The 17,260-nt window shown below is 45.9% G+C and overlaps 1 protein-coding gene across 8 annotated transcripts; it reads left to right on the top strand.

Moving 5' to 3' along the window:
- Positions 1 to 17: 17 nt before the first annotated feature.
- On the top strand, positions 18 to 15,994 carry TPD52L2 (TPD52 like 2). 8 transcript variants are annotated; one of them, XM_039719217.1, is made up of 11 exons: positions 19 to 60; positions 404 to 543; positions 1,641 to 1,789; positions 2,588 to 2,647; positions 4,243 to 4,302; positions 8,410 to 8,511; positions 12,353 to 12,379; positions 12,752 to 12,793; positions 13,999 to 14,047; positions 14,129 to 14,177; positions 14,261 to 14,402. In XM_039719217.1, exons 1-10 carry the CDS (start codon positions 42 to 44, stop codon positions 14,162 to 14,164), a joined length of 684 nt encoding a protein of 227 aa, XP_039575151.1. In that variant the 5' UTR covers positions 19 to 41; the 3' UTR covers positions 14,165 to 14,177; positions 14,261 to 14,402. The 8 variants fall into 8 exon arrangements, with proteins under 8 accessions (XP_039575149.1, XP_039575151.1, XP_039575153.1 ...); XM_039719215.1 differs by lacking the exon at positions 14,129 to 14,177 and having other exon boundaries at positions 18 to 60; positions 431 to 543; positions 14,261 to 14,536; XM_039719219.1 differs by lacking the exon at positions 4,243 to 4,302 and having other exon boundaries at positions 14,261 to 15,994.
- Positions 15,995 to 17,260: the final 1,266 nt, after the last annotated feature.

Genomic DNA, 17,260 nt, shown 5'->3' with positions numbered 1-17,260 from the left:
TGCCCGCTGTCCCGATGCTGCCCGGTGCCCGGGGCGCCGCCATGGAGAGCGCGAGCCAGGGTACGGCCCGGGGGCGCTGCGGGCCTGGCGGCGGCACGGGGGGAGCCCGGGGACGGCGGCCTCTGCCGCGATGGGGGACGCGGCCCCGGGGATGGGGAGCGGCCCCGGGGATGGGGAGCGGCCCCGGGGGTCTCTCCTTGGCTCCGCTTCCCTCTCCGCGGCCAGCCCCACGCGCGGAGCCGGGCACGGCGGCGGCGGGGCCGCGGGATGCCCGGTGCCGGTGGGGGAAGCTCCGGCGGGGTTTCCCTTTCTGTTTCTGTTCCCGTCCCCCCGCCCCGCTCTGCACAACGCGCCTGGCCTGCCGCCTGCTCATTCCGTGCCCTCTGCTCCTTGTCTGCGACAGATATCAACCTTAACTCTCCCAACAAAGGTCTGCTGGCGGATGCCATGACGGATGTGCCCGTGGATAACGCGGCCCGGGGCGCCGCGCCCGAGGGACTGACCCTGGCCGAGGAGGAGGAGCTGCGAGCCGAGCTCGCCAAGGTGCGGGGCAGCGTGTGCCGGGATGTGTTCTGCTGGGAGGCAGCAAGCAGGACACGCAGGGGCAGGACTGCGTGTTTTGTTGTTGGGGTTTTTTTTAATTATTTTTTGGGGGTTTTTTTGTGTTTTGTTTTTAATTTCGCAGTGTTACCTTCGGGTCCCTGAGGTAATTGTTGAAATGCACAAAGCTGGCAGGTACTTCAAACGCTGCGGTGTGTTGTTTGCTCTTTCCCAGAACTGCCTAATTTAGAGCTCGAAGGAAATGAGTGGCTTTTGATGCCGTGAGCTCAATGTAGGATTTTGTCAGGCAAATACTAAGCAAAAGAAAGCAATTTTTTCTTAGGAAACTGAAACATTGGAGCACTTAATGAGCTTTTCTTCCTACTTTTTTTCTCTTAAATATTTATTACAGTTTACAGGCAATTATTTTTGGTGCCTATACACTTTCAAAGAGCTGAGGGTTTGCAATGTAACACCCTAAAGTTTGAGCACCTCTTGGTGTTTAAAGGTCAGGTTATAATTTCTGTGTGAAACGTGGCTGAAGATAATTGCAGCTGTTTCTCTGTGGTCCTTTCCTTCATGTGGGAATCCTGTGGTGATTCTTTGACTTGCAGGTTGTGGCAGGGGAGGACTTTGCTGCTCTGGGTGCTCATGCAGGGCTTGCTGAGCTGCAGCTAAGGTGGAAATGAACCCACTCTGCCTGGAAACAACTCCAGGGTGCTTTGAAAATGTTGTAAGAAAGATCTCTGAGGAAAAACTCTTTAGTTAAAAGACATCAGAGGAAAAGGAACATAAGATAAAATCTTAGTTAATAAGGTTTGGCGACTGAATGGTGTTTACTGTTGAAATTACAGTACAAGGAATGGGTTTTGTTCATCTCAGTGTCACTAAGTCACAGTGACTTGTATGGAAATGAAGTCTGAGTGGCCTCCCAATCCAGCTCAGTTCATGTTAAGTTGAATAATTCATCTGATGTTCTTCCCACCTTTTAAAATTAATGTTAATGAGATGTTGCTAGTTTTGAGGGAGGTAAAAATCTGTTTTGATTTACAGTTTTTAACTAAACTGTGATTTGAGACAAACCTCTGCCTTTCTCTAAGGTTGAAGAAGAAATTGGTACTCTCAGACAAGTCCTGGCTGCCAAAGAGAGGCACTGTGGAGAGCTGAAGAGGAAGCTGGGTCTGACCCCCTTGGATGGGCTGAAGCAGAACCTGTCCAAAAGCTGGCACGATGTCCAGGTCTCCAACGCGTAAGTGCTGCTTGTGGCACCTGTGTTCAACCAGGGCTCTGGGGGACACCTCCCAGCAGGGCATTCCAGAGCTCTTCAGTGGCTGGGGGGTTCTCTTCTGGTGGAGTAAAAGACACCTTAAAAATCCTGTTTGTGTCTGCATAAACTGCACTTCCATATCTGTGATCAGGATAAATTGTTGCTGGCTGCTCTTTGCCGTGGTGTTAAAAGTCTGGATCACATTTACTGGTTCAGTTTGCCCGTTTCTGCCCCTTCTTTGAAGCTGCTGCCTTGTTCTGAGTTCAGGCTCAAAGAGAAGGGCATGCAGTTTCACAGCTTGTGCCAGTTCAGAAGCATTCCCTGGGTTGTATAGCCTGGATTAAAAGCCTGCACTTCCTAGGAAAAAAATCTGTGAGATTGGTGTGCTTCACCAGAGTCATCTTGTCCTAAATATGTGAAGTGAGACTGTTCCTGAGCAGGCATTAAGGGCATGGTCCCTGCTGTGCTTGGCAGTGCCAAAAGGAGGGTCCCTGAGGTAAGTTTGTCCCTGCACTGGGTATCAGGGACTCTGGGTGCCCATGGACACCATTCAGGCTAAAAAGTCTCCTGTAACTTAACTGGGATTTGGAGTTAATGACAGTGACACTGCAGAGCAGATTGTTGAGCTGTTCATCTTGTTGTTTATTCTTTCCCTTTTTCCTCACCTTCCCTCCTCTGTCCCTGCCCCATTTCTGTTATTCCTTTGTCACTGGAATCTGTGTCATTGTCTTCTAAAAAATGAATATTAAAATTATATTCATTAACACTTTCTGTTTCTAGTTATGTGAAAACATCTGAGAAACTTGGAGAGTGGAATGACAAAGTGACACAGTCTGACTTGTGAGTGCCTCGGGCTCCTCAGCATCACCTCCCTGTTCCTTGCTGCCTTCCCTGGTTTGTGCTGCTCCTTGTTCTCCCAGGCATCAGGGCTTGCTTGGGAGCTGGAGGCAGGGTGAAGCAGCATTGTTACTTCCAGCATGCCTGGCTTCCAGCTAGAAACATCCCTCAGTTGCAGAGGAGATGAGTAAATGTTACTGCCATCATCTCTGTCATGGTCTTGCTATTGCAGAAGAAAAATTCCAATCAGTTACCAGACCACATTTTGTATGGGGGAAAAAAAAAAGGAGGGGACAAAAATTCAACCACAATTTCCCTTCAGCTGGTGATTAGTGGGTTAGTCTGTTGTTTCAGGTGTCTTATTACTGAACTCTACCTTTTCTGTGAAACTATTTCTCTTCTCATCATGAATGTGGGTAGGAATCAGGATGACTGCTGCCTTTCTGTATGGCCACCTGGGAGAGAAGTGGCTGGAGGTGCTTCCCCATAGCTGGAATTAGGGGCTGTGCAACTGCCAGTGTGTTCATGAGCTTCTCAATCTGCTGCATTTTCCCAGTGTCAGCACTAGAAATCCATGAATTTTAATCTTTGCTGTGTATTCAAGCAGGTGACAAATGCAGACAAAGAGCATCTGGCTACTTTTGCTTCTGGAATAAATTCTTTAATTATATTAGAGCTCCACTGATATTAGACACGAATCATTGATTGCTGCTGCATAACTGAACCTAAGGAGCCCTTGAGTGCTTTCTGTGCTGAAGTTTCTCTCCCTTTGTCTTGTGTTGAAGGAGATTATTTAGCTAAGAGGAGAACGTGAGTTGGGAGCATCACATCGTTAGGCATTGATCTAATTGGGGCAAGTGAATTCTGAGTGATAAGTCCCCTCCTTTGAGCACCTCTGTGTTCTCTCTGAGGTGGGAGCAGCCATCTCCTGTAGACTTTGTCTTGTGTTGAAGGAGATTATTTAGCTAAGAGGAGAACGTGAATTGGGAGCATCACATCATTAGGCACTGATCTAATTGGGGCAGTTGAATTCTGAGTGACAAGTCCCCTCCTCTGAGCACCTCTGTGTTCTGTCTGAGGGAGCAGCCATCTCCTGTAGCGTGTGTGTTCTGTACCAACAGAGTTAGTTGTAGCAACCCTTAAGGTACTGTTCTTGTACAGAGAAACATGATTTTTAAACATCAGAAAAACAAAAGTTTAATTGTTTGTCTGGTTCCTGCTCTATTGGTAAAATACATCTTTGGGTGTGGCAGTTTGATTTTTTTGGCCTTAAGATCAGCTCACTGCTCTCTGCTTTTAAGACCAGCAACAGAACACGTAGGAAGGGAGCAGAAGATGCAAAGTTGTTCATTTCCTGACACCTTTTAATCTGCAGGCTTTGTTTCTTTGTGCTCAGTGTTTGAACATGCTTAAACAAAAGAAACTGCCTCTCAAACAGTTCTTTTCCTTCTGGCTGTACCAGAGAGGCTGAAGCTGTTGTCAGAGAAATAAAGCCTCTGATACTGTACATGTAAAGAGTCACTAATAATGTGGAAAGTGTCAGAAGAAGCATCTGTAGTGCATCTTGGAGCTGTCTCTAACCTCAGTTGTGTTTGTAGATATCTTTCAGCCAGCAGCACACTGGAGGACTGGAATGAAAAATTAACTCAATCAGAAGCGTGAGTGTCTTAACCTTCAGCCTTAACAAATGCTTTCCTCTGCCAGTCTGCTGCCACTAACTGTGCTGTGCCTCTGCTTTCACCAGATATACCTGGACATTTATCTTTACTAGCTTCTAACTTTTTTAACACAATAAATGCCTCTGCTGGGAGAGGGAGCTTTTCCTTGGGTGAGTATCCAAGTGATACTCTAGAAATGCTTGCCAGGTCTCAGGAACTGGCTGAAACCCCTGGGTGGCTGAAACCTGTGTGGCACACGTTACACCTTCAGGGGAGAGGGAGCTTTTCCTTGGGTGAGTATCCAAGTGATACTCTAGAAATGCTTCCTGAGTCTCAGGAACTGGCTGAAACCCCTGGGTAGCTGTGTGCCACATGTTACACCTTCAACTGAGAAGCTGTGGAATAGCCAGGCTGACTTTCTTGTTACCCCAACATGCTCTGCAGGGAGCAGGAGCATCTGGTACCTGATGAGAATAGAGCTGTAGTGTCCAGGAGAGCTTCCTGTCATGTTGGGGCCACAAAGACTCAAACAACTTAAACCTCACAGCTGTTCTACTCCAGTTGTTGAATGCAAATCTCTCCTAGACGTGCTCTTACTAAATGCCTGAAATGAAATTCTCATCTGGACCAAATTATGGAGGGATTTTATGGAAGTTGGCCTTTGTCCTTCTCACTGTGCATTTCCCACAGTATGTAGGGCAATCCCTTACAGTGCTGGAATGGGTGCAGGTAGGTTTTGCCATTATTTTCTGAGCTGATTCAAACTGGGGAAGTGGGTCTTAGATGTGAGCCAGCTTTTCCTGTTCTCTGCAGTGGGTATAGAATGCAGTCCTTGGAACTGGCTGGTTATCAGCAGCATGTGTGAATGCATGGTTTTCTTCCTAACCCGGGTGAAAGAGGAGCAGAGATAAAGTGTAGGAGTAGCAGAAAGAACTTTGAAGTACACAGGTCTACTTTCAACTGTGTTTTCTAGATTAAGAAGCTGTAAACTGTCACCATTTCACTTGCCAAGTAGAATGACCTTGGTTTTTGTGCTTGCTGACAGTGGCTGACTCCAGCAGAGTTCAGAGTCCCTCCCTGGGTGTGCCTGCAAGAGCAGAAAACTCCTGGTTGTATCTGTTTCCTTGTACTTCATAAGCACCAGAAATGTGACGGAAATGTGCTTTTGTGGAGCACTTGGGGCCTGAAGAGCTGTGGCACCTTAGCTTTCCTGCTTGCTTTGGCACTGGACAGAGTGACAATTGGTGCTGGCAAGGTAGAGACTGAAACAGGGATGTGAGGGGGATTGAAAGATTCCAGCAAAATTTCAGAAATCAGTCAGAGTTTCTACTTCTTCAAAGTTTAGTGAGTGCAAAAAGGCAAGTTCAAGAAGTCCAAGGATGGGGTTTTATTAATATATTTTGGTTTTTTTATGCAAATATGTAATTTTTCTTGTTTCAATGCTGCTCTGCTCTGTAACTAACAAGGCTCTTGAGTGAACTGGGAATGGACCTGACTCCTGACCTTATGGTGCTTTTGCATGCTGTGGAATTTCCTGGTGTTTGCCATTCATGGCCACAGACTTTCCCTCTGCAAGCACTACATAAACAGGGAAAAACCCACCCCAGTCTGTTCCTAGATCCAGTTTCACTGTAAGCAGAATGTGAGGTGACTTACAAAGTTTGTGTCTTCAGCCAGACAGCTCCAATGGTGATTGCTGGATGAAAGCAAGTGAGAGGAAGCTGGTGTTAATGGATACAGGAGGATTTGAGGGTGCAGATTTCACTCCTTCCTGTCAGGGTTTATAGGAGAGGCGTGCAGTGAAATGTTTGAATACCACAGGATGAAGAGCACAGGGCAGAGATCATCTCTGCAGCTTCTGCTGCAGCCAATTGCCTGTGAGTAAAGAGGTGTATTAACCAGAGCTTATATTTATTACTCCCAGATTTGGATTATTCCTTTGTGCTTTGTGCAGGGGTAAGGGAAGAAAGTGAGTGCTTGTGAATTTACACCTATGGAAAACCAGGCTGTGGCACTTGCAGGAATAGAGTTGCAACTTCTAGGTCAGGGCTGGGTGTAGTTAAGTTGCATTAAAGCCTTGTATAAGCTGATCCCTTGCTGTCACAGCTGCAGCTGCACGTGTGTGTCTGGTGGCAGTTCTGGGTTACAGAGCTGCTCATCTCCCTGTGCTTCCCTGGCTCTGCCTGGCAGCAGTGAGGTGTGTACGTGTGTGTGGGAGCTGGGGATGCAGGACTAGGCTGCCCATCTGATCCAGCTGCTGCTTTTTTGTGCTTCCAAGTTTATATTTAATCCAGATTGTTGCCTTGATCTAGATTGCTGTGCCAGCACAGGCAGTTGTGCTGGAGGAAGGAGCACACTCAGGCAGAAGCAGCAGCACCCAAGCACTTGTTCTTCAGTTACATTAAAAATTCTGCTGTCAGGTGTGGAAAACACGATTGGAAAATCTCTGGCCTGCTGAAGCTGGGCATAATACCTGGAATTTTGCAGTGTGAATGGCATGATGGTGTCTTTTGGGGCTGTAAACCATACTTCAGTGCTGAGCTCTGAGTGCCAAGCAGACCTGGAGTCAGCACTGCATACTTTGGTGAGCACGAGGTCTTCAATACTTGTTAGGCTGCTGTAAATCAAATCCCATGACAGGGCTCAGCCAGGGAGGAGCCTGGCTGCTGAAGGCAGGGCTTCAGATCCTCCTCAAACACAGTGGTTGCAATAGAAAGGCAATCCTTGTAGGAGATCAAGCAGCCTTGGTGCTGATCAGTTCACTCCTAAATTGTGCTGAGGTGCAGGAAATTGTGCTGTGCAGAGGCAGTGCTGAGACCTTGCTGTTGGGGTATGCTCAGGTTCTTCTGGAGCTCTTGACTTCGAGAAGAATTGGTCTGAAAAATGGAATTATGGGAGGTTATAGGAATTATAAGAGTTACAGGAATTCTCTCTGAGGAGCAGGAAGAAGGAAGGAAAGGCTGATGCAGTTTTGCCCTGTTCTGCCTAAGTCTCGTGTGTATTCGTGATTCAGAAATACTTGGCTGTGGTATTAAAAGAAAAAAAAACCAAACCAAAAAAAAACCCACAAAAAACCCCCCAACATGTTGTAATTGGAATTGCTCAAATCCAGTTCTGGTGCTGTGGTGCTGTCCCTGCACTTCTGCCTGGAGAGAAGGAGATGTGAGTAAGTCATCTGTCACCGTGGTGTTTGTAGCCAGGGGAGCTCAGGCATGAGAGAACATTAGGCTGTTTATTATGCCCTTCTCCTAAATGTCCTCACCAGGCAAAAAAATAATCTCAAGCTGAAATATTTGGAATAAGAAGACTTTAAAATGTTGAACTTGTTTTCCAGCCTGAGTCTTTTCTTTGTAGTTTGAAGAATGACATAAATCTAGATGTTAATCATCAACTGTAGAATAGTTTAGAGAGAATGAATTAATGAAAGTGACACAAAGAATCTTTGTTCCTGAGATTAGTCTCATCTGGAGGAAACAAAGGTTCTCGAGTGTCTCCAGCTCAGGTATAAACTCAAATAATCAGCTGACAAATAAAAGCTGTCAGACTTCTTATCTATTGTGGTTAATGGTAACTGATAGGAAACTTCTCTACTAATTTATTTCTAAACTGCTGCTGTAGAGCTGATGCTGATTCCTGCATTTCTTTTCTATATGCTGCTGATGATCTTGCTTCTTGCCTCTTTTCTCCAAAACATAACCCCACAAGTGCCGTGGCTTCCTCAAGGCTGAAAAGATAGTGTGGAATAGCTCCTAGATTTATTTTCTCCAGAATATGAAAAGATGGTTGCAGAGCAATTAGTCTGCAGTGCTGAGATGTTAGAGCTTCCATGTGGAAAATCGGATTTGCTTTTGTTTTTAGCAAATATTTGTTAGATTTAAGAATCAATAGTATAAGGTGAGTGTATGGAAAGTTAATCCTATAGTTGCTGCTTTTTGTAAAACTTCGAGTATTTGAATATATGCAAATCTGGAAGTGGCTCTTTCAGTGAAGTCAGTGCAGCTCACTAACCCAGCTTCCTTGCTTTAATATGGGGTCCTTTTTCAGAATGGGGGGGGACACTTTTGGGTCCAACTTGTTAGTTCAATTTATGATTTTTTTTCCATGTAGTTACAAGAAGACCCAGGAAACCCTTTCCCAGGCAGGACAGAAGACTTCAGCAGCCCTTTCCAATGTAGGTTCTGTTATCAGCAGGAAGCTTGGTGACATGAGGTAAGATTTCTGCTTTGCACTCCAGGGCTTTGATCTTGGTTTCAAACAGGAATGGGACTTGAGACAATAACAAGGCTTTCTTCCATTTTTCTGCTTAGTTGGCAGCACGTTGCTGTTGATGGACTGCCACCTTCTGTGTGGCCCCGTGCATTGTAGTTTAGGACAGATTGAACTCTTATTAAGCCTGCTCGAAGGCATTTAAAGTTTGGTTTAGTTTAGGAGAGCTGACCAAACCTTTTTAGCATTTTTCCCTTTTACCATCATGTGGATTCACAGCAGCTTTTATATCTTATGTAAAAAGTTAGAATTAAAATTTCCCTTTTCCATTTCTTAGTAGATTATGGTGGTGTGTTTTCTCAGTGCAACTGCTTTGGATTAGAGAGGGGTCATCCCTCCTGTGCTCTGTTATGATTAAAAACAAAAAGGGAAAAGTCTGTTTGCTGCATTCCATGTGGTTTCAAGCCCTGGGTGTTGACATTGCATGGAGAAGGGCAGCATGTCTTCCAGGCACAGTTATGTCATGTTGGTTGGAAAATATCAATTGATTCAGAAGATTATGACAACATCAAAATTTTTTTCTGTGGTTGGAGTTACCTCCATTCCTTAATTAGATGACCACTGAAATAATTGCAATTTCAACCTCTTCAAACTGCCAAGAGGGACAGGTTCTCCTGGCTGAGGTTCTTGCTCTGTGAGATTCTCAGCTGTACAAAGCCCAAGGTTAGAATTGGTGATTTACCTGCTCCTCAGGTAGAGCTAAAGCTAAAGATTAAAGATTCAAGCTAAAGATTTTTACAGAGCTTTAAGCTAAAGATTTCTTCCCCACTGATGATAACATCCATATTTTTCATGCAGAATCCCTTGACCACATTTTTCTTAGATTTGAGAGCTAATTCTAGATGTGCAGCCAGTGTAGGTTACTAAGGAAGGATTTTTAGAGCTTGTATTTACCATGCTATCTCAGACCTTGGACTGAATGGGTAGCTGTCATTCTTTGTAGGGAATTTCCTATTCCACTGTGGCCGGGAGTATCCGAGTGGTAAGAACTTGTTGGCCTCTGATCACATAGAACTGATTTGTTCTGGTTCTGTCTTCAGTGAGTTAGTTACTGTGTTCCTGGAGGGTATTTTTTGGTGTTTTCAGAAGCTCACATCTCTGAATTTGGCAGAGGAGTAGCTGGCTTCCTACCCTTTCCAGCATTCAAGTTGTAACTTTCCTTTCCTGGAAACTCCCTAGTCTGATGGAAAAAGAGACTTTCACGTAATCACAGCAGATTACAGATACTGGCACAAGATGTGGTGGGAACACATTTTGCCAAATTGATAAATGAACTTGGGGCCTGGTTTCTGCAGTCTGGCTGGGCTATTGCAGCAAAGGAATGGGAACTGTGCTTTTTTGGGACCACACGGGGAACTCCTGAACTGGGATTGCCCCAGGCAGAAGCTGTTTGGACAGGCTTGGTCCTGCCTGTTGTTTTGGAGCTGGGAGAATGCAGGTCATGCAGCTGCTGAAGTGCTTGTGCCATCCCAGGAGCAGGTGGTGGAGGGAGGGGTGCTGGTGTGCTTTCCTGATGGCAGAGCTGGCCTGGCACAGTCACTGTCACAGCTGGCCCAGGCACGAGCCAGGCCTTTGCACAATGGTTTTTCTCAGCTTCAACATCTGCATTCCTTTTTATAGCTAATACCTTGGGTGAGGTGTTATGAAATACAGGCAGCTTCTGTTTTATCATTTGGGAATCCCTGCCAAAGTTATTTCAGCAGGATTTGTATATGTGGCCCTGTGGGGGAACACAGTAATAAATTTTTTTAAGACTTTTAGTTTTCCTCTGCATATATAAACAGACTTCTATCTCCTGTGCTGCATCCAAGTCTTCCTATTTCTGATACTGAAGAAGGTTTAGCTCTGAGCATGAGGTTTTGCAGGAGCTGTCCCACTTTTCAGCCTTGCCAGGTGAACTCTGGTGTTCTGATATGTCATCAGAGCTGACGAGGAGTGAAGTCTGTTGTATTGCTGTGGTCACTGCTCTGAACCAGTGGGATGATCTCTGTTCCCAGAGAACCTCTCTTACAGGCCTTGTAGCCTACACTGACCTCCTTTACTGTACTCTGGTTTTTTCCTTCTTACACCACAAATTCACTTGTAAAGCGAGTTTATTTTCCAGCACTGGAAGTGTTGAGATAACAGAGGGGATTTCCTTGTTTAGTCAGCCTTCACTGGTTGATAAATTCAAGGAAGGCCTGATGAATGGGACAGAGCCTCTAATACACCGAGGGTGTGGGTCTAATTCCATTAAAAATGCTTGGACCAAATTGTTTTTAAATACAAGTAACATGTTAAATCTTTAGACTTGCTGTATTCTGGTCAAAATAATTTTGATGTGTGGATTGTAACCTTGGGAAGTTAATGCTGTAACTGTGTGCTTGCTGCATTAATGCTCTACTGGATTGCTCTGAGGGGAGGAAATGTACTTAGTGGGTGGGATTTTTTCAAATCTTGGCCTGTTCAGATATCTCTGTTATCTCCACCTACAGTTAAAAAGTAAATTGGCTTTTAGACATTCTGTTCCTGCATTTTACTGATGCCAGTAAACTGCAAAATTGGAAGTGTTTTCTTTTTGTTGCTTTGTGGGTTTGTGTCCACCTGTGCACTTCGTGGTGTCTGGTGAAGTTTGCTGCTGCACATAATGCTACAAGAAAATTCGTTATGAAATGGTAGCCTGAACCCAAATTGCCTGCAGATCCTGGAATTTATGTAAACTTTCAATCCTTATGGAAGGAGGAAAAGGGTCACTGCTAGGTTCAGGCCAGGATACTGAACAAGGAACCAGTGCTTGTGGTATTCTGTATGGAGCAGCATGGTGCATGGATGTGTTATCTGTGTTGTTCTCCTTTAAGCAAGAGTAAGTAGAAAGTTAATTTATTTCACATGCAAAGGCAGCATTTCAAGGCATCTGCCCTGCCAAAAAGAGCTGACATGGATATATGGGGAAGTGAAACCACAGAGCCCAACATCTTCACTCTGGCTGTCAGGAAAAGCCCTTGTACTCATTGCCAAGCACTTCACATCCAGCTTGCCATGACTGCTTCCTACTGCAGAAGAATTATATTTAAGTGAAATAAAACACTGCTCTGGCAGGAGAAGCTCCTTTAGAGCATCCTGGTAATTTTCCTAATAGAAGTAGGAAACCTCAGTCTGTTGTTTTAGGCTGCTGAGATGCTACTGCATTGCAAAATCCCATCCTAAAAATGGCCAACCAACTTTCAGGGTAAACGTGATACCTTTAATCTTTTCTTTAATAACCCGAAGTGCATTTGTTCTCTGAACTGTAACTTTGAGATTTGCAGGCTTGGCAAGATAAAGTGCAGGTATCCATTGCAGGTTGCCCTTACTCAAGTCCTCACCAGAAGTCTGAGCAATGCTGTCTTTGTATGAGGGATCACAGGGGGAAATGGGGGAAGGAGGTATCTGTACCAATATAGCTGGTGCTTGGTAAAACCTTCAGTTTAGAAAAAAATGCTTAAAAAAATATGTGAAAGCAATAGATGGGGGTAGGTAAAATGTTTTGCTTTTCTGTTGCACATGTACTCCTTCCCCTCCCCAGCTGGGTTCTAAGTTGATGTAGGTGCTGTTGTTGCTCTTTGAGAAACAGCTTATCTGGAGTTAATTAAAAGCTTTTTTTTTTTGGCTTGCTCCTGTGATTTATTTTGAGAGGCTTCCTCCTGGGTAGTTGACTTTGCTGTCCCATGATTCTGTGACCATGTCCCCGTGTTTGGTGTTTAGCTCTGTGCAAGTTTCTGACCATTCCTTCCTTTTTCTCTCTGCTGCCCGTGGCCTCTCCCAGGGCTCACTCCATCTCACATTCCCTTAGGTAAGATACCTTCCAAGGCTCTAAAAGAGCATTTGTTTCTGTGCCAGGCCCGTGCAGACCTTAAAGGGGAAGCTGGTTATTTAAGCCTTGCCTAAACTTTTGACACAGATTGAGAAATCTACCACAAACCAATGCCCTGGGATTGACTTTTGTATCACAATTGCAGTTGAATACTGGCTATCCTGTGTCTAGGAAACTAAATTCGGGGCTGCAGCTGTTAAATAAAGGGAGAGAGGGCTGGCTCCTACCACTTGGGCTGTCCACAGCAGCCTGTATGTGGACAGTGAGTGTTTCAGACCGGGGTTAGGCTGCTTTTGCACGTGTCACATTGTTGTTAACTTTTTCCTCCTTGTCCCAAACGCTTCCGAGCAGCGGCTACTCCATCCGCCACTCGATAAGTATGCCAGCCATGAGGTAATGTAGCAATGCTGTGTCTGTGAGGGGGCTGGGGGGAGGACAGCTGCCTCCATCACTGCTGGGGGGTTTGTTCTCACTTGGACAAGCAGCTCCTTTCTCGAGCAGGCCCCTCTCTGAGCATGGATTAACCACAGCCTGCAGTTGGACTATTTAAAGGGTTTTTTTAATGTCTCTTGAGGTCATTAGCACCTGTCTTTTCTTGGACTAAGTGAAGTGTTGCACCTGTACCAAAGTCTGGTTGAACTTGCAGCTTTCAGAGGTCCCTGAAGGGCAGGATTACAGTTCTGCCAGAATGTATGGCACAGCCATTGCTACACTGAGGTGAATCCTAACAGGAACCCTCTGAGCCTTCCCTCACTGTGCCTTAGCTGGTGATCTCCTTGTGGGAGAAAAAATTGCCAGGGCTGGACAAACCCACAGAACTCTCTCTGTTCATCCTCTTTCCAGATCAGCAGAGGTTGTTTTATGGCTGCCAACCTAAAGCAATGCCTTGGAACAAAAATAACTGAGATGAGGCGAGTCATCTCCCAGCGCTCGCGCAGCCTGGCCCGGGGGAGCAGCTCTATGAGTAATTGCCTGGTCTGGATGCTCAGTACAGAGCACTCCCTGAAATCCTTTGCCAGCCAAGCAGCTTGTTGTCAGGGTTGTCAAACAACTGACCTGGTTTTCTTTGCTAGAAATATGAAATGCTCTGATTAATTTATTAAGCTGTGATTTTGGTGAGCATTTCCTGATGCAAATGATCACCCCTGTAGAAATAAAACTGCTGGTAGGTGCAAGTACATGGCCCTTCCTCTTCCTCCCCATGGGATGTAATACAAGAAAATGAAGCCTTTGTTTTAAACCTTCTGTTTAAAACAAAGTGTTTTTAGCTGGAAGCTTTTTAAAGCTGTTTTCTTCTTTACTTAAATATGCCTTGATTCCCCAGTAAACTAGGACTTGTTTCCCTCAACATTTTAGCTTGAGCAATTGAGTGGACTGAATGTGGTAGAAATGTTTTCCTTTGGAGTTTGGATGTGGTGTTCGTGCCTAGTGTGCCTGAGAGATTTGTGCCAAAGGCTGTGAGGAGCTGGAAGTGTTCTGGGTGATGGTGTCACTGCAGGAGAATGGCCACAGAGCCCAGTCACCCTGTGCCATTTGATATGGTTAAGAGCTAACTTGTCTTGATTTGTTTTTTTTTTCTCCCCTCTTTTTTCTTCAAGGAATTCTGCAACCTTCAAGTCCTTTGAAGATAGAGTTGGGACCATAAAGGTAACAGTCTGTTTTATCTTGTAAACACAGAGTGTGAAGCCTTGTGCAGAAACTTTAATTTCTGCAATGTTTTTCTTGTAGACTAGTATTCGGGCAAATGGCCTCTCAGATATGTGAAGTCTTGGCTACAGTAGGTGACCTCGACAAGGGGGAATTGACTTGGTATTCCCAGTGCTGCCTTCTTGGTGTCCTCACTCTCTTCTCTCCTTCCAGTCCCGAGTGGTGGGCAGCAGGGAGAACAGCACTGACGGCCTCCACTCCCCCTCTGGAGCTGGGGACAAGCCTCCACAAGACAACGCTCCCTTCTAGGCCTGGATGTGGCTTTGCACAGCTGTGCACAACTGGAAGAGCCCCCTCCCTCCCAAACCTTCACCACAGCAACAACATGCGAATCCAAGAAGGGGCTGAGAGCCAGTCTGGAGACAGATCCATCCTTCATTCATAGACACTGCTGCTGGATCCAAGTCAAATAAAGAGAATGCAAAGTTTTGTACACAAATAATATTTTACACTAAAGTTTGTAGATTAAATGTATCACTGCTGTCCTTTTGGGAGAGCGTGTAAGCTGGAGTTTCCTTAAAGTAGCTCAGAAATGCCACTGCTGAGGATGCAAACAGTTTTCCCTTGTCTGACGTGGCTTGGAGCAGACACATGGCCCTGAGCAGCATGACGAGGGCAGTAACTGGAGAAGCCAAGTTGCATGGGCACCTTAGCTTCAGCTTCTGGCTCCGTTCTCTGTGTGGGCTACTCTGGGAGCTCCCAGGCTTCTCCTGTTACTGTTTTCTCTGGCTCTCATTGGAGCTGTTGGGTAGTGGGGTAAACAGTTGAGGTTTTTTCTGGGCTCCTAAAAGGTAAACTTCACTTAGCAACTGCCTCGTTGTTACACTAATGCTCTAGCTTTAACAAAACTAAGAATCTTTATTTTTAAATGCAATGAACTTTAAAGAAATAAAGCATAAAAACAAACAAAAAAAAAGCTTTTGCATATTAGGGCAATGCTCCCTTGGACTCTGAAGCTGAACTGCAAGCCTTACATCACTTATGCTTTACTTGTTTATGATTTATTTTCTGTAGAGGAGACTGCAAGGGTTCTAAAGCTGGTTGTTGAGCACTGGAGTTTTGCATCATGCAGTCATAGCAGCATGTTTATAAAGCCAGTTCTTGTGTTAAATTCAGTGGTGCACTCTGTTTCCCGAGTGTATGAAACTTGCTTCTCCCTTCTCAGCTTATCCCTTCATTGTTGGAGGAGGAATTTCTGAAGGCTGGAATATGGATACCATTGGAGGGACTCTGCTCTGCTCTCTGAGGGCTCCTCCAGCTGGTACATCTGGCTGTGACTGGATGGGTTTCTCAGTTGAAAGCCCCAGCTCTAATTTTAGTTTACAAAACTGGCAGAGAGTCATGGAGCTCACCCAGTCCCTCCAGGGGCTGGATGTTTTGCTCTTTTGATGTCCAACTTCATTGCTCAGGAGCTGACAAATTCCAAGTTTTCTCCTAGAGGCCTGAACTTATTCTAGGCAAGGTGCCTCCATGTAGAAATACCTAGAGTGAGCAATTCTGTGCCTTAGAGGCGAAGTGGGACTTACTCAGGTCTTTAAACTTATGTACATATCTGGGTAGATTTAGTGGTTAATCACCCCAGAGGGACTGAACTGCCTCTGACCCTTTAGAGAAGCAAGTTTTGACACTGATTTGATAAATCTCTGTTTCCCCCACCCCTGCTCCCCTCCCTCTGCAGACCTGGGGATGTGGGATGAGATGTTAGTGGGCAGATGTACTAGGCCATAGTGGAGTGTAGAGTGTGGTTCACGAGCACTCCTCCTTTGACTGGAACTGTGAGGAGCAGAGCCAGTGAAATGGGGACTGCAGGAGCTTGGGTATGGAACTGTTTCTCTTTAAGATAAAGACTGAGGAAATGTGTCAATAAAGAATTCCTTTGGGAGAAAATGGGGTGAATGTCTTTGTCTTGTTCTAACAGCACTGAAATCCTCTCTTGAGTGGTTGTGAACTCATCAGGTAAAACCAACTGCCTGCAGCAGCCTGAGGCGAGAAGCAAGTTAAATATTCCATCATGTCCCTCTGGCTTATCTGCTGGCTCTGTGGATGCTCTCTCATGAGGGAATTTACTAAATAATATTTACAGTCTGATGTTTCCTTTCCAAGACGCTGGACACTATTCCCAAGCTGTTTCCTCTGGCCTGGGGAGCTGCAAACCCCATGGCTGGTGCTGCAGGTGAATTCCAAACTTCCTCATGCCCTTTTCCTGAGCTGGGAGCATGGGACTGCAGTCCCAGCAGTAACCTTGGCAGTGGGAGCTGAGGCTGGAGAAGTTTCTAATGTGGAAAAGCTGCAGCTGGGGTGCTGGCATGGCTTGGCAGCGTGATGCCTCATGGAATCAGTCACCTCCATGGGAGCTCTGGCAGTCAAACAGCACAGCACGGGGAGGTTGAGGATGGATGGCTGCAGCTGCTGGCTCCAAGTTTAAAAGGGCAGTGCAGAGCAGGCAAATAGCTTGTGGAGAGGCCAGCAGAGATCCTCAGAGTGCTGTTTGCAGAGGCAGGATGCCCAGCTAGCCTTGGGACATCTGCTTGGTGATGAGGGTTTGGTTTTGGTTTTGTGGGGTTTGGGTGTTTATTTTGAAGGTTGGGGGTATTTTTCCTACATCACTTCATTAGGTAAAACTACATCTCTCCAAGTGGGGCTAAGGACAGACAGGTTGGTGTGAGACGTGATCCTGCAGGAGAGATGCTGCTGGGAGCACCCAGGCTGAGGTGTGGGCACAGGGCTCCGTCCCACAAAGCAGATAAACACCAGAATCGAAAAGTAAATAACTACAAAAAACAGGAAGGAGCCACTTTTCCCTGCTGGCACCATGTCCCAACCCTCAGCCAAAACCACAGCAAGTGTTTTTAAAGGGATTTGAGATTTATGGTCTGAGAGGGGTTGCACAAGCACTCCAGCAGCCTGTGCTCATCCCAGCTGAGCGGGCAGTGTCCAGAGCCAAGCTGCCAGCCTGGGCCCACTTGCTGCACCCCGTGGGTGCTGGGGTGGGCTCAGCATCTCTTCTTGGGTGCAGACTCTGTGCAAGATCCAAGGTCAGTGCTGGGGAGCCCTGCAAGTGGTTGGTGTTTTGGACAGGGAAGTGCAGGAGCTGGGCTGGGGATGGAGCTGGAGCAAGGAGATGGTGTGGGTGTGTGATTCATGGTGATGACT

The sequence above is a fragment of the Passer montanus genome, unplaced genomic scaffold (genome assembly GCF_014805655.1).
Source record: "Passer montanus isolate IOZ18808 unplaced genomic scaffold, ASM1480565v1 scaffold41, whole genome shotgun sequence".
NCBI lineage: Eukaryota > Metazoa > Chordata > Aves > Passeriformes > Passeridae > Passer > Passer montanus.
The sequence above is the reverse complement of the archived record's forward strand: the minus strand, read 5'-3'. Positions and strand labels throughout refer to the sequence as shown.